This window comes from Delphinus delphis, chromosome 11 (genome assembly GCF_949987515.2).
Source record: "Delphinus delphis chromosome 11, mDelDel1.2, whole genome shotgun sequence".
Classification (NCBI taxonomy): domain Eukaryota; kingdom Metazoa; phylum Chordata; class Mammalia; order Artiodactyla; family Delphinidae; genus Delphinus; species Delphinus delphis.
In genome coordinates this window covers 57,699,465-57,713,177 of record NC_082693.1, presented here as the reverse complement: position 1 = coordinate 57,713,177, position 13,713 = coordinate 57,699,465, and the positions used below count along the sequence as shown (strand labels likewise).

Here is a 13,713-nt window from a genome sequence, read left to right as displayed (position 1 = left end):
TTTCCCCCAAATCCCACATCCAGTTCATCAGCAAATTTGCTGCCTCTACTTTCAATATATGCCTAGAATTAGACCACTTCTGACTACCTCACACTTAATATCCTAGTCCAAGCAATATCAAATTTTCCCTGAGTCTTGCCATAGCCTCTTAACTGGTTTTCATGCCTCTGCCCTTTCCCCTACAACAGGATCTCTCAACCTCAGCATTATTAATATCTTGGGCTAGATAACTCTTTGCTGTAGGAGGCTGTCATGTGCATTGCAGGATGTTTAGCAGCATCCCTGGCAATAGTACACACTCCACCAGTCCCCCTTGAGTTGTGAAAAACAAAATGCCTCCAGATAGTACCAAGTGCCTCTGAGGGACAGAATCACCCCTCAGTGGAGAACCATTGCCCTACAGTGTATTCAACCTAGTGACAAGAGTGACCCTTTTATAACAAAAGCCAGATTATGTAATACCTCTGCTCAAAACTGACCAATAGATCTCCATCATACCCCCCACAAAAAAACAAACAAACAAAACAACAATAAAAAAACCAAAGTCCTGACCACAGCCTGCTGGCTCTACGGGATCTGTCACTTACCCACTACCCCTTGACCTCATCTCCTATTTCCCACCCCTTTACTCACTCTGCTCCAGCCCTATTTGCCTCTTTGCTGTTTCTCAAATACATGAACAAAGTTCCCATCTCAGAGTCTGGGCACTGTGTTCCCTCTGCCTAGAGTCCACGTTCCATGATATCCACTTGGCTTACTCCTTCACTCCCTTAAGTTCTTTGCCCAAAAGTCAGCTTCCCAATAAAGCTTTCCATATTCACGCATTTAAAACATTCAGCCTTTTCCCCACACCCCATGTGCTCCCCACACTTCCTATCCCTCCATTCTAGCTTTATTTTTAATGGTACTTATCTCCATCTGACATGCTATATGTATCACTAATTGCTTAAATGTCTGGCTCTACCTAATAGAATGTTAAGCCCCAGGTGGGAAGTGATTTTTGCCTTCTTTTATTTGCAGCTGCCTCCCAATGACATAGACAAGTGCATATGTGAGGTACTCAATAAATGGTTATTAAATAAATGAGGGAAGGAAGGAAGGGAGGAAGGGAGGAAAGAGGGAAGGAAGAAGGAAGGAAGGGAGGAAGGAGGGAAGGAAGAAGGAAGGAAGGAGGGAGGGAGGGGAGGAAGGAGGGGTGGGAGGGAGGGAAGAATAGGTGTCTTGGAAACCATCTTAGATCTAAAAAGTCACGGCAGATGCAGCTGATATCTAGGATACATCTACATTCATCATTTACAAAGACTGAGTTAATGTCCATAGAATTCATTTAAAATATAATTTGTAATGTACAGTAGAAAGTAAGGATTTGTCAAAATGCTTCTGTGCTTCGGAATTTTTATGTAGGGAGCATTTAGAAAGTATATTTATAAATCCATTAACATATAGCTCTAAATATTTAAAGGTATATTAAATAAGTAGAACTTCAAGAGAAATTTTACAAAGTGCAGGGGATGTGGAAACCCCCCTAGATACATAAAAAGGAGTGTGCTGGGATTAGTCAAATCATTCAATTATATACACCAAAAGGTAGCTTAACAAGTAATAGTAACAGTGAACAAAGCTCTTTTCTACAGATGAAAGACTGCATAGTTCAATTGTGAGTGAAAGAGAGGAACAGAAATGCTTCCTGCTGCAAGCTGACAGTTACATGGAACCCCCTGAAGTTATAAATTGAGTTCCTCTACTAATTACTGGTCTGAAGGGGAAAAAGATTCACATTTTATTTCTCTTGCTGAACGTGCAACATAAGCACTCGTGAATTTTACATTAGGGTCAAGCTGAGAAGTTCCCAGCCTGTTTTACCTGGTGTAGAGAACAGTGTCACCCCCATGCAAATGAAGTCAGGTCTTCCTTTCTGCCTTGGGTGCCTACCAGGGAGATTTCAGTGTAACAGATTCTAATAGGGAAGTTGATATAGAGGGGAAAATAAAGAAGGAAGAACAAAACAAAACATAGATCCTATTTGAAATAAAATTTTGTTTAGAAATTTGAAAGAAAATCTTAGGGATTCTAAGAGCACATGTTTCAAAAGACCTCAGAATTTTGTAATATCACTCATTAAAACTGTATGCTACACCCACTGATAACAATATCAACTATTCTATCTACTTTCTGAATCACTGATTATAAGACCAATAAAGCTATACAGCAGGCAGGTACTTTAGTGAAATAAGCCCATCTCCAGAGACAAGAACCCGCGGTTCAAATGCTAATACTCTTGACCAGGTAAGCACTTTATTTTTGTCAATGAGTGATAACGTTTATGTGGATGCTGATTAACAACACTCCTGAGAAGGAAAATGGATCGGGGAGGAGGGGTGAAGAACAAAAAACGGTTGTGATATTAATATTTCCAAACAGGTTTTCTGAGAAGAAAAAATAGCTTCAGCATTTCTAATGGGTATATATATACCCTTTCTAACTTCCTGGAACATCACAGTTCACTCCCTGTAAAAGCAGCAGCTTCATGCAAATCAGGATAACAAAATTCATTCATGTACTCATTCAACAAATAATTATTGAACCTACTCACTTTGTAAAAGAAAGAAATGTAAACATATTCATGGTGAACACAATCTCCCTCATTGCAATTGTCCTCCTCTCTTGTTTTTATTCTATTTACTGTAACTGTGTACTCAAAATATGACTGAACAAAAATAATCTAATGGACGACTAATACATTCAGGGCTGACGTGTGAGAATTAGGAAACAGAAACTAATCAATGAGTGTCTTCTTAGTGTAAAATATTATATAGTTCTGGGAGTCATCAAGACCTAGCTTGAAATCCCAACTCCTTTTCTTACTGGCTGTCTGAGTAAATGAAAGACTCCCAGGTCTCAATTCCCTTATGTGGAAAATGTTCTAACGGTACCTACCCACAGAGCAGTTGTGAAGATTAAACAAGATGTTGGCAAGCACCCCTCCATAGTGCTTATTCAACAAATTAGCTACTTGAGTTATCTTTCGGAGTCTTAAACTCACATAATGCCTTTCTTAATTCCTATGAGCACTTCTTGGCAAGACTTAAAAACACTGAATTTTATTTTACCTCTTCAGAAGAAACTGTTTTCTGTGCTCATCTTCTCTAAAAATATAACCCTTAGAATTTTCCATGTTTCTGGATGTCTCAAATAAATGCATGAAGAAGAAATTCCACCTTCAAGGAGCCCTTACAATAAAATAACCAAGGAAATTCTTACCTAGTTTTGGCAAGGAATAGGGCACTTGGAAGTAGTCTTCATAAAATTCTATTAATCTCTTTGTTATGTGGAGAGCGTAGTCCCCGGATCCTCTTCTGATAGCATCAGGTCTTGCATATAAGCGTACCTAATTAAAAATATACAGAAAAGTTACTTTAGCCTTTTGATCCTCCAATTTTATCTTCCCTGCATATATGAGCCTATACAAATCACTTTGAATACTACGAATATTAAGCAGCATTCTTGTTCTTATATCAAAGCATGCTGTGGCTGAAAGAACCAAACTTAAACAATTAAAGTAACGAAGTCGAGCAAGTCACAGTTTCCCAGCTTTACAAGTTGACATAGAGAAGATTTATATTGCATCAAAATAAATATTCAAAGTTATCACTTACATGTGCTTGCTAGAGATAGGAAGGTACGGTGGATTAGTATAACGGTTTCCTGACTATGCTGAAAGCAGGCGGGATATGGTGGCTTGGCAGGAGAGAAAATTCATGGTTTGTTAAAGTAACACTGCAGCAAGCTTTGGAAGTATTACCAGGCTGAACAAAAAAAAAAATTTACGCTTCTTCTTTTCTTTGGAAGCAACTATCCAATTGTCCTTATTCCCAATATGCAAAGTAGGATAGAAAACTTTTCATGTACATAAATGATTGCCATTTTGGAAGGCTGTCTGCAACCGTTGCCGGCTTCAAAACCAGCTGAAGTAAGTCATATTTCTAACACAATCTGGATACTTAATATTGATTTTCAAATCAAGCGTTGTATATTATCTAGTTCTTGGCCAAAAAGGAGCCTGAGGCAAAGAACATAAAACTGAACAAAACTAACAACTGTGCAGAAAAGGTTAAAATGAGATTAGTTTTCTTAAAGCTTTCATAAAGCTATCTGGCATCTTTCTTTCCAAAGGCTAAATCTGTTTTTCACAGATGTGGTCCCTAATCCTCGTATCAATTCCGTGAATAAGAAATATGTATTTGTGGAGCAGCGGAGAGCCCGGGAGGTGGGTTTTACTCTTGCTCTGCCACTAACCAAGCTGGGAGATATTGAACAAATTACTTAACCTCTTTGGGTCTCAAGTGTTCTCATTTATAAAATGAAGGTGTTAGCCACCAGCTGGTTGCTAAAGTGCTTTTCAGTTCTAAAACACATTACTTCCAATCCCATTTTACAGATAACGAGGTTGTGTTCTTTGCAAATCACTAAAAAAGTAAATGGTTTACTTAGGGTTTAGAAATGGATCTTTATATTCAACAGGAAGACAAAAGAGAGCTGTACCCAATCATATAAAAATGGATTATACAATTAACTCTTTATTATTCTTGCTTAAGGAAAGACAACAGAGATGTGTATAATCAAAAAGAGCAAGAAGTCAAGGAACACACATTCTGACTTTGTTAGAAAGACCTGTAATTCAATAAGATGTTTACTAAATTCAATAACAATTATTTACTGAAATTGTGAAACGACTTCCCATCTGACAACCAAATGAAATATCAAATGTAGTTCACAGTTGCCTACAGTTTTGGTTGGCAGGACTATAAAACCAAACACTGTCAGGAAACACCACCTGCAACAGCAGAAACTACCACTCTCAGAGAGACAGAGGTTAGGACCCCCTACCCCTGACGTCACCTGCTTATAAACATGCAATGTCTTAAGTTCCCAAAACACAGACCCTAAGGAAAGTATGAGTGTACAGGTGATTTATCAAGGAAGTGTTCTCATGGAGAAACCTACAAGGGAGCAAGGAAAGCAATATAAGGTAGCATAAAAAGCCAAGCAAGGGTGTAATTTCAAGTGAAGTCCTGGCCTCGGCCTGATCCTACAGGGAGCTCTAGAGTGTAAATTGCACTGGTGAGTTTGTGCTGCCTTGAAGTAAGAGAGCTTCCATATTCCTGCATCTCAGTCATTGGATACTGGTTACCCAGGAGAAGGCATAAAATCCCAGGCACTTGTTCTTGAAGGATCTGGATGATGCATCTCCTGTGGTCCAAGGAGAGTCCTTGGGAGAAGAGGTCAGGTGTGAACTGTTAGAAGAGAAAGAGTGAGAGTTGGGTGATAAGCACACCAAACAGGAGAGGAGATCTGGTCTGTGCACCAATAGCATACACCGCAGACAAGAATCATTCATTCCTGCATTCACTCATTCAACGAATATTTATTTGGCATCTGCTTTGCAGCAGGGCCTGGACTAAGCATTTGTAAGTGATGAAGAAGACATGTTCTCTAACCACAGATGGTACAAAGCATTATTGGGAACAAAAAGTAATGAAAATATAATCCCCATTCTCAAAGAGCTTCCCATTAATAAAGGTAAATTAGATAATAATAACAGATAACGATGCATGCCATATGAATGGTAAGCCATGAGTGCCAAGCGGATACTGAGGAGAACAGATAGTTTTCAGAAGGTTCAAGGTGAAGTAAATAGTAAATGCATGTTAAAACCATAACCAGGACCACTGCAAAATAACGCAGCAAAAGGTCACTGATTTTACTCAAAAGGAGCATCACTGATTTTAGTAGAAACACAGCCATTCCTGTCAATCAGCTCTACCTGTTAGTCAAGCTCTCTGTAGGCCGAGACAAGAGAAGCACAATTAAATCAATCTGGTTGTCAAGATTTGATGGAAATGATCCATCCAATCTGAGTGAGAAGATAAAACGTACCGAGTCTTCATTTACTCATTTAAACATTTATTACACGCCTACTGTGTGCCAGGCATTGTACTAGAGAGTAGAAATAGAACAAGAAAAATTTCTGCCAGAAAGTAAACAAAACATTTACTCTTACTGCTCTTAAGAAGCTCACAATATGTGGAGAAACAAACAAATAAATCAACAGGAAAATACAATGTGAGAAATGTAACTGCATTTTGCCTTCCCTCCCATTACAATGGACCCCTGTAATATAATGGAATGAACTCCCATTACAAAGGATTGAGCTCCTACCCACGGCCAAACCCTCCACATTCTACCCCTCCTGCCTTTTCGAAGACATTATTCTCAAAATTCTCCCCTTTATCTCCCGTATCACCAATTTATGCTTCCATACTGGATCCTTTTCATCAGCAAACACATACTCTGTATCGTTTCCTATGTTTAAGAAAAATCTTTGTTGACCACAGTTCCTCCAGCTATGGTTTCCAGCAACGGTCCTTGAAAGAGTTTCCTATATAGTTAGAATTAACATGTAAGTTAACATGCAAACTAGAATACTTTCAAAATAAACAGGAGCACTTAACACCCTGAGACAATAGGTATAAGTAGGGTGCTTGCCCATTTATACTCCCTGTTTCTGGTCTCTCTTGAAGTCACCACAACAAGGCTTTCATCCCCACTACTCCACCAAAACTGCTCTCATCAGCATCGCTTATGGCCCCAGGATGCCAAATCCAACCATCCAACCGTCAGCTCCCAGTCTTCAACATGCTTAACCTATTGGCAGCATTTGACACAGGTGATCATTTCCCCTCTTTCAAACACTTTCTTCACTTGGCTTCTATCTGGTTGACCACTCCTTCTCAGCCTCCTGGCTGATTCATCCTCATCCTCTCCCTCATCCCTCTCACTTCTTAATGTTGGAGGATGTCTGATTTTAATCCATAGACATCACTTCTTGGTCTACACTCAGTCCCTTAAAGACAATATTGAGTCCCATGGTTATAAATATTATTTGGATGTTGAAGACCTACCCCATAATTCCAGACTTCCAACTGACCACTGGACACCTCCACTTGGATATCTAATAAGCTTCTCAAAATTAACACATCTAAAATCCAAATACTCAATCTCTCTCTCTCTCTCTCTCTCTCTCTCTTTGTCTCTCTGTCTCACAAACACACACTCACACACATACACACCTGCTCCTCCTGAAGCCTTTCCATCCAGCTGCCCAAGCCCAATACCTCAAAACCATCCTTGTTTTCCCTCTTTCTCTCACACTCCCAGGTTCAACTGGTCATCAAATCCTTTTGGATCTACCTTAAAAATATACCCAGAATCCAATCACTTCTCACAACCCCACCACCACCATCCTGGTCCAAGCTTCCTTCATTTCTTGCCTGGATGAGTGCTCTAATTTCCTACTGATGCCTACTCCATTCAGCCTCTCCTCTACACAACAACAACAAAGTTCCAATTAAAATAAATATCAGGGACTTCCATGGTGGCGCAGTGGTTAAGAATCCGCCTGCCAATGCAGGGGACACGGGTTTGAGCCTTGGCCCAGGAAGATCCCACATGCCGCAGAGCAACTAAGCCCGTGCGCCACAACTACAAAGCCTGCGCTCTAGAGCCCACAAGCCACAACTACTGAGCCCGCGCACCACAACTACCGAAGCCTGCACACCTAGAGCCCGTGCTCCGCAACAAGAGAAGCCACCACAACGAAGAGTAGCCCCCGCTCACCACAACTAGAGAAAGCCCGCACGCAGCAACGAAGACCCAAGGTAGCAAAAAATAAATAAATATCAAATCATACCACTCTTCTTTTTGTCCTCTAGTGGCTTCCCATGTCATTTAGAGTAAAAGTCCAAGTTTTTACAAGGGCTCCCAAATCCCTATAAAAACCTAATCCCCTTTACTTCTTGTCTCATTTCCTACCATTTTGCTCCATACTAACCTTATGCCAATTATACAGTAGCTTCCTTGGCATTCCTCAAACATGCCAGAGAGATTCTCTCATCAAGGATTTGAGTTTTCCCCTAGATATCTCCACGGCTCATGCCCTCTCTTCCTTTAGATATACTTTTCCAAATATCTTTGCTTTCTGAGCTGTCCTCCCTCCCACCCCAGGACTCTCTATTCTCCTTCCTTGCTTTATTGTTTCCCATATATTTATCACCATTTAACAAAAGATATGCTTTACTTATTCATTTTGCTTCTGACGGCCTTTTTCCTAAGAATGTAAGTTGCATGAGGGCAAAGATTTTTATCTATTAGTTCTAACCATACAAAAGTGTCATTGTGCTAAAGCAACAATGTTAACCAAATGATAAGTGATTTTAAAGGCAACATTAAATAGTAGGACTTAATTATAATACTGGTGGTAATTCATGGGGGGATATTAAGCTAGAAAATGATAAAGTTACTTTTGCATGTTAGAAAGATTACGTCAGTGACCTATACCAGGTGAACTGAGATATAGGGGGACGCTTGTGAAGACGTCCAAGAGAAATAAAATTAGAAAAGTGAAGAGATACATAGTGATAGGTAAGACTGGATACGTAAAGAGAAACCTCAAACCAAATTAAAGAAGGGCCTGTAAACCAAATGGTAGAATACTAATTCACTCCTATAGTCATAGGCAAGTCACAGATTTTAAGCCACAGAATGACATAATCAGAATTAAGTTTTAATTGATGATGCTAGCTGCAGTATAGATGATAGATGAGGAGAGACTAGGATCAAACAAAGGAAATACGTTAGACTATTGTAGTGAAAGTTGACGGTGGTTTGGACAGGAGAGATGGCAGGAGGGATGCAGAGAAATGGAAAGATTTATTCAATTGGTCCTAACATTCTATTGAACAAGTCCTTTAGTTACCAAATAAAGCCAATTGTAGTCACATTCTTAGTAATGAACAATCATTCACCTTATCTGTACCTGTCTCACTCCAGTGCCCAGCTGGAACAAGCGAGACCAGCTGAAGGATGGGGTTGGGGATGGGGGAAGTCCAAAGTATTTCACAAACTGGATAATTCCTTTGTTGTTAGTCAAGAGTTGGCTGTGCAATAATTCATTTTATACTGTGAAAAAAAATCACAGTTGTTTACTTCTTTTAGAGCAACTAGTTCTACTTAATCATAACATAGAAACTAAATCTTCAAAAAGAGTTATCACTCAAAAGCAATGAAATATAATTTTATTACACCTGCTCACTTGCTCATCTGACATTCCATAATAAGAGCCCAGCTCTGAAAAAGTAAATTGCTAACCAGGCTTTATCTCTCCCTCTGCGTAGCTTCTTCCTACAACCAATATAAACCAAACTGCACATTAAGGTCCAGGAGAAAGGACATTATACTAGGAACTGGCACACAGGGATGTGAGACTCAGCTTTCTCAGTAACGACTGTCAACTTGGGAAAGTCTGTAAACTTCTCTGGGTCTCAGTTCAGAGTTCCTTCCAGGGGTAATAGTTTATCATTATCTATATATCATATTAACCCTGAGAGGCTGGTGCATCATACTAATTTGCCTAAATTGTTCTCATCTAGTCACTAATTATTTTGAAAAGAAAATAATGAAAAGGTTTTGTTTTTAATCTTCACTCAGTTTAACTCCTTGACATTTTTTGCTTCCCTTGAAAATACATACCAACTACTCAGCCGTCATTCTCCATCCTTTAATCGAGTGTTCCTCTTTTTATTTCCCTGAACTGTCCATGAACTTGGTACTGATCAGACAGACATAACTATAGTAGTCAGCCAATATGAAATAGAAGAAGCTGGCGTTGGAAAACATGATCTTACGGCCCCACTACTGTGGGAATACACAGCAGCAATGAGCTAAGGTTTAGGAGCTACATATTTTTGATCCCATAGAAAACTTAAATGCCCAAAATAGGTATTCCTAGGGGGCTTCTGTTTGACCCAGTGGCCTTTACTCTGTAGTTTCATGGACCCTCTATATTTAAAGTATGTTTGTTTTATCTTTTTATAGGATTTTAAGTCCAGTCGATCCTTGAACAACATGGGTTTGAACTGCACAGATCCACTTACATATGAAATTTTTCAATAAGTACATTGGAAAATTTTTTGGAGGTTGCAACAATTTGAAAAAAAAACATGAACCACGTAGTCTAGAAATATCAAAAAACTTTTAAAAAGGTGAGACATGTCATGAATGCATAAAATATATGCAGATATGCATATAACATACCAAATATGTGTTAACTGACTGTTATCAGTAAGGCTTCTGGGTCAACAGTAGGCTCTTAGTAGTTAAGTTCTGGGGAGTCCAAAGTTATACATGGATTCTCAACTGTGCAAGGGGTCGGTTCCCCTAACCGCCTTATTGTTCAAGGGTCAACTGTGTTTTGATCATAGAAGGGGGAAAATACTAAAGGCAGACACCATCACCCCATTGGCCATCTCACTTTCTCACAGTAACAGGGATGGCAATTAAGTTTCAACTTATTCTGACAACTGAGAGTGGCTTCTTTTTTTTTTTTTTTTTTTGCAGTACGCGGGCCTCTCACTGTTGTGGCCTCTCCCGTTGCGGAGCACAGGCTCCGGACGCGCAGGCTCAGCGGCCATGGCTCACAGGCCCAGCCGCTCCGTGGCATGTGGGATCTTCCCGGACCGGGGCACGAACCCGTGTCCACTGCATCGGCAGGCGGACTCCCAACCACTGCGCCACCAGGGAAGCCCCTGAGAGTGGCTTCTTAGAGGACATGTCAGGAGAAAACTTGAGACCACATCTGCACTTGTCAGGAGAAAGCTCCATGATCTGTGAAATGCCATCTGTGCTGCTAGGGGTAGGAGAGGTGGCACTGATGTCAGATATATGCCATTATTAGGACAGAATATTCTTTGGAAAGGAGTCATAATGGTAGGAAACTTTAGATAAGTTCAAACTGACTGTCTCTGATAGCTGTGCAACTCAGAATTAGAACATCAAAGACAGTTAAATGACGTCATCAATGGGATATTTAGTTAGTTAGCTACTATTTAATGAGCATATATTAATGGTCATGTGCTGACTGTCCAAAGGTAAGCAAAAGAGACATGGTCTCTTCTCTCAAGAAGCTTGCAGTCCAGTGGGGAGATACAGCAACTAAGTCTAATCATTGAGAAAATCAATGTGGACCAAATTTACAATGGCTCTTCAAAGAAGTTCTCTCCATAGAGATGGTGATTCATCAGAACAGGGACAGAGAACCATGGAAGTGAAGAGAAGCAAACAACTATTCAAGTTCTTATGTATAATGTTCTACTTTCATTGTATTAAAGATTTCAAAGGAAAAGTAAAAATATATATACAATTGTAATATAATGCAAATAAGTAAACACATGCAGTTGTCAGAAATATTATAAAATTTTACACTAAATAATTCTGGAGACTTTCTTCTAATAATTTAAAATACTTCACAGATTTTCTTATTTATCTTTACAAAATACCTGTAGAATCAGTGTGGTGTTCAGCAGTGAATTCTGATTCTGTAGATGAAGGATCTGAAAAGAAGTTTTTCTATAGTCACTGAGCCATTTGAAAGGACAGTGAAACTAAATTTCTCTAGTATCTTTCTTCTAGACTGTTTTAATTATTTGTTGTGTTAAAAATGAATTGTGGTAGTTGCTATACAATTATGTGAAACAGTGTGTAGTTACACCATACAGCAAAGGGAAAAAAAAATTTTATAGCACTAGCACACCTGTTAAATAAAGACTTGAATAACATTTGCTCTGATTTGACGTTTGTAGTTTGGTATGTTAAGTTAAATAAACCTTCTGGCTTGCCAGAGTTATTCTCTGAGAAAAGTTCATACTGAAAGAGTACATTAAGAACTTTGGAAGACACAGAAATTATTTCATGCCTTTCAAATTTCACTCTAATAACAATAACAAATTTGCTTTTCCTTTCACCTAACTGAAAAAAATCAGTCCCTTTCTTTAATAACTGCAAAACAATGATGTGTTGTCACTAAACTCTCCACCATTACAGCTGAATTCATTCGCCTATGTGAATATAATTTGATTTGGGGGTTCTTCATACAAATCAATAAAACAAAACAAGCCAGGCAGAAGGGAGCAGGTGCTTTTGACACTATGTAGAAGAAAAATACATCGATACAAAGAGGGAAGGATGTTGTAAACAAGAAGCTAAAAGCCCAAGAGTATTCGTCTTCTTTAAAATTCGGAAGATACCGGGTTTTTTGCAAAGAAAAAGGAAAATAAATACACACAAAACTCTGACAGAAACAAGGAGCCAGAACCCAGATGCACAAGCCAATAAACATAGGGAGGAGGCTGCAAGGGGGATGGGGAAGGAGCTGGCGTGACTGGAGCAGGTGGTACAAGGGCAGGAGGCCGACCTTGCCCCCCAAAGATTGTTCTAATCCTTAGAACCTGTGAATGTTATCAAAGGGACTTTGATTGTGATTAAATTAAGAATTTTGACATGAGGAGATTATCCTGGATTATTCAGGTGGGCCCTAAATGTCATCACAAATGTCCTACTAAGAGGGAGGCAGAAGGAGTTTTGACTACAGAAAAGGAGAATGCAATAGGATGACAGAAGCAGAGAGAAATGTGAAGATGCAAAGAAGGAGAAAGAGCTCATAAATCACTAAATGCAAGACATGCAGCTCTAGGAGCTGGAAAGGCAAGGACCAGATCCTCCTCTAGAGCCTCCAGAGGGAACCAGCTTTGCCAACACCCTGATTTCAACCCTGTTAAAACTCATTTTAGGTTTCTAACCTCTGGAATAGGAAGAGAATAAACTTGTATGGCATTAAGTCACTGAGTTTCTGGTAATTTATTACAGCAGCAATAGGAAGCTAGTATAACTTTTTTTTATCTTCATGCCAGTTAACACACTGATTTGTGTTAGATTTTCAGCTTCATATAAGAGCATATTTTGTACTTCTCTGTGTGTCACTCTTTCTGTTGTAGACATAATTATTTACAGCTTTCAATCTGCTAATGTTGGCACACCTGATTTACTTACATATATTATTACCAAGCACATAACACATTATTGCATGTAATTGATACACACACACAAAAGTGAAATGATTGAGTAAAAGAATCATCTACAGCAATAATTTTCTAAGTGTTGTCTCATTATGCTTTGCAGCAGAATTACCTGGAGTAATTGTTTAAAATTCAGATTCCTGGGTCAATACATTGCAGAAATTCTGAATCACCTCTCTCCATGGGGCCCTAAAATCTTCATTTTAACAAACTTACCAATTGAATTACATATACACTAAAATTGAAGAACTACTGGCCTAGAGTCACCTAAGAACCTTTAGTTCATTCAGCCCTGCGGCGAGCCGTTTCTGACCGGCAGAATAACGAGCCGCCACACGCAAGATTCTTCTCGTATCACACTTTATTGGAGCACAGCTTGGTTGGAGAAAGATGGAAGGAAGACCCCGCAATCCTATAGCAGTCTGCTTATATAGGGATTAAGAACATGTGTCGCTCTGTGATTGGCTTTCGCCGATGGTGCGATTTGTGAGCCAGCATCGGATAGGTCGCTACTTTACGCAAGCGCAGTGGCCACAGGAAGGATGACTCAGCTTATTTCAGCTTCCTGCCGCGTAGCAGTTAGCTGACCGCGCCCTACACAGCCCCACAGCAAGCAAGCCTCAAGACTGGAAAGAAATATTTAGCAAAAGACTAACACATAGGAAAACATATATATCCTTATTCCTTAAATCTCTTTCAACATCAAAGTCTTCAATGAAGATACATTCAACATGACTGTTATTAT

The 13,713-nt window shown here is 39.4% G+C and overlaps 1 protein-coding gene across 1 annotated transcript in view; it reads right to left on the bottom strand.

Annotated features, from left to right (window-relative positions):
- Nucleotides 1-13,713, bottom strand: part of TRHDE (thyrotropin releasing hormone degrading enzyme) — a 398,970-nt gene that overhangs the window by 275,522 nt on the left and 109,735 nt on the right. The window contains exon 3 of the mRNA XM_060025259.1: nt 3,262-3,388. Coding sequence (XP_059881242.1) covers nt 3,262-3,388 — 127 coding nt within the window. The remainder of the gene's footprint in view (nt 1-3,261; nt 3,389-13,713) is intronic.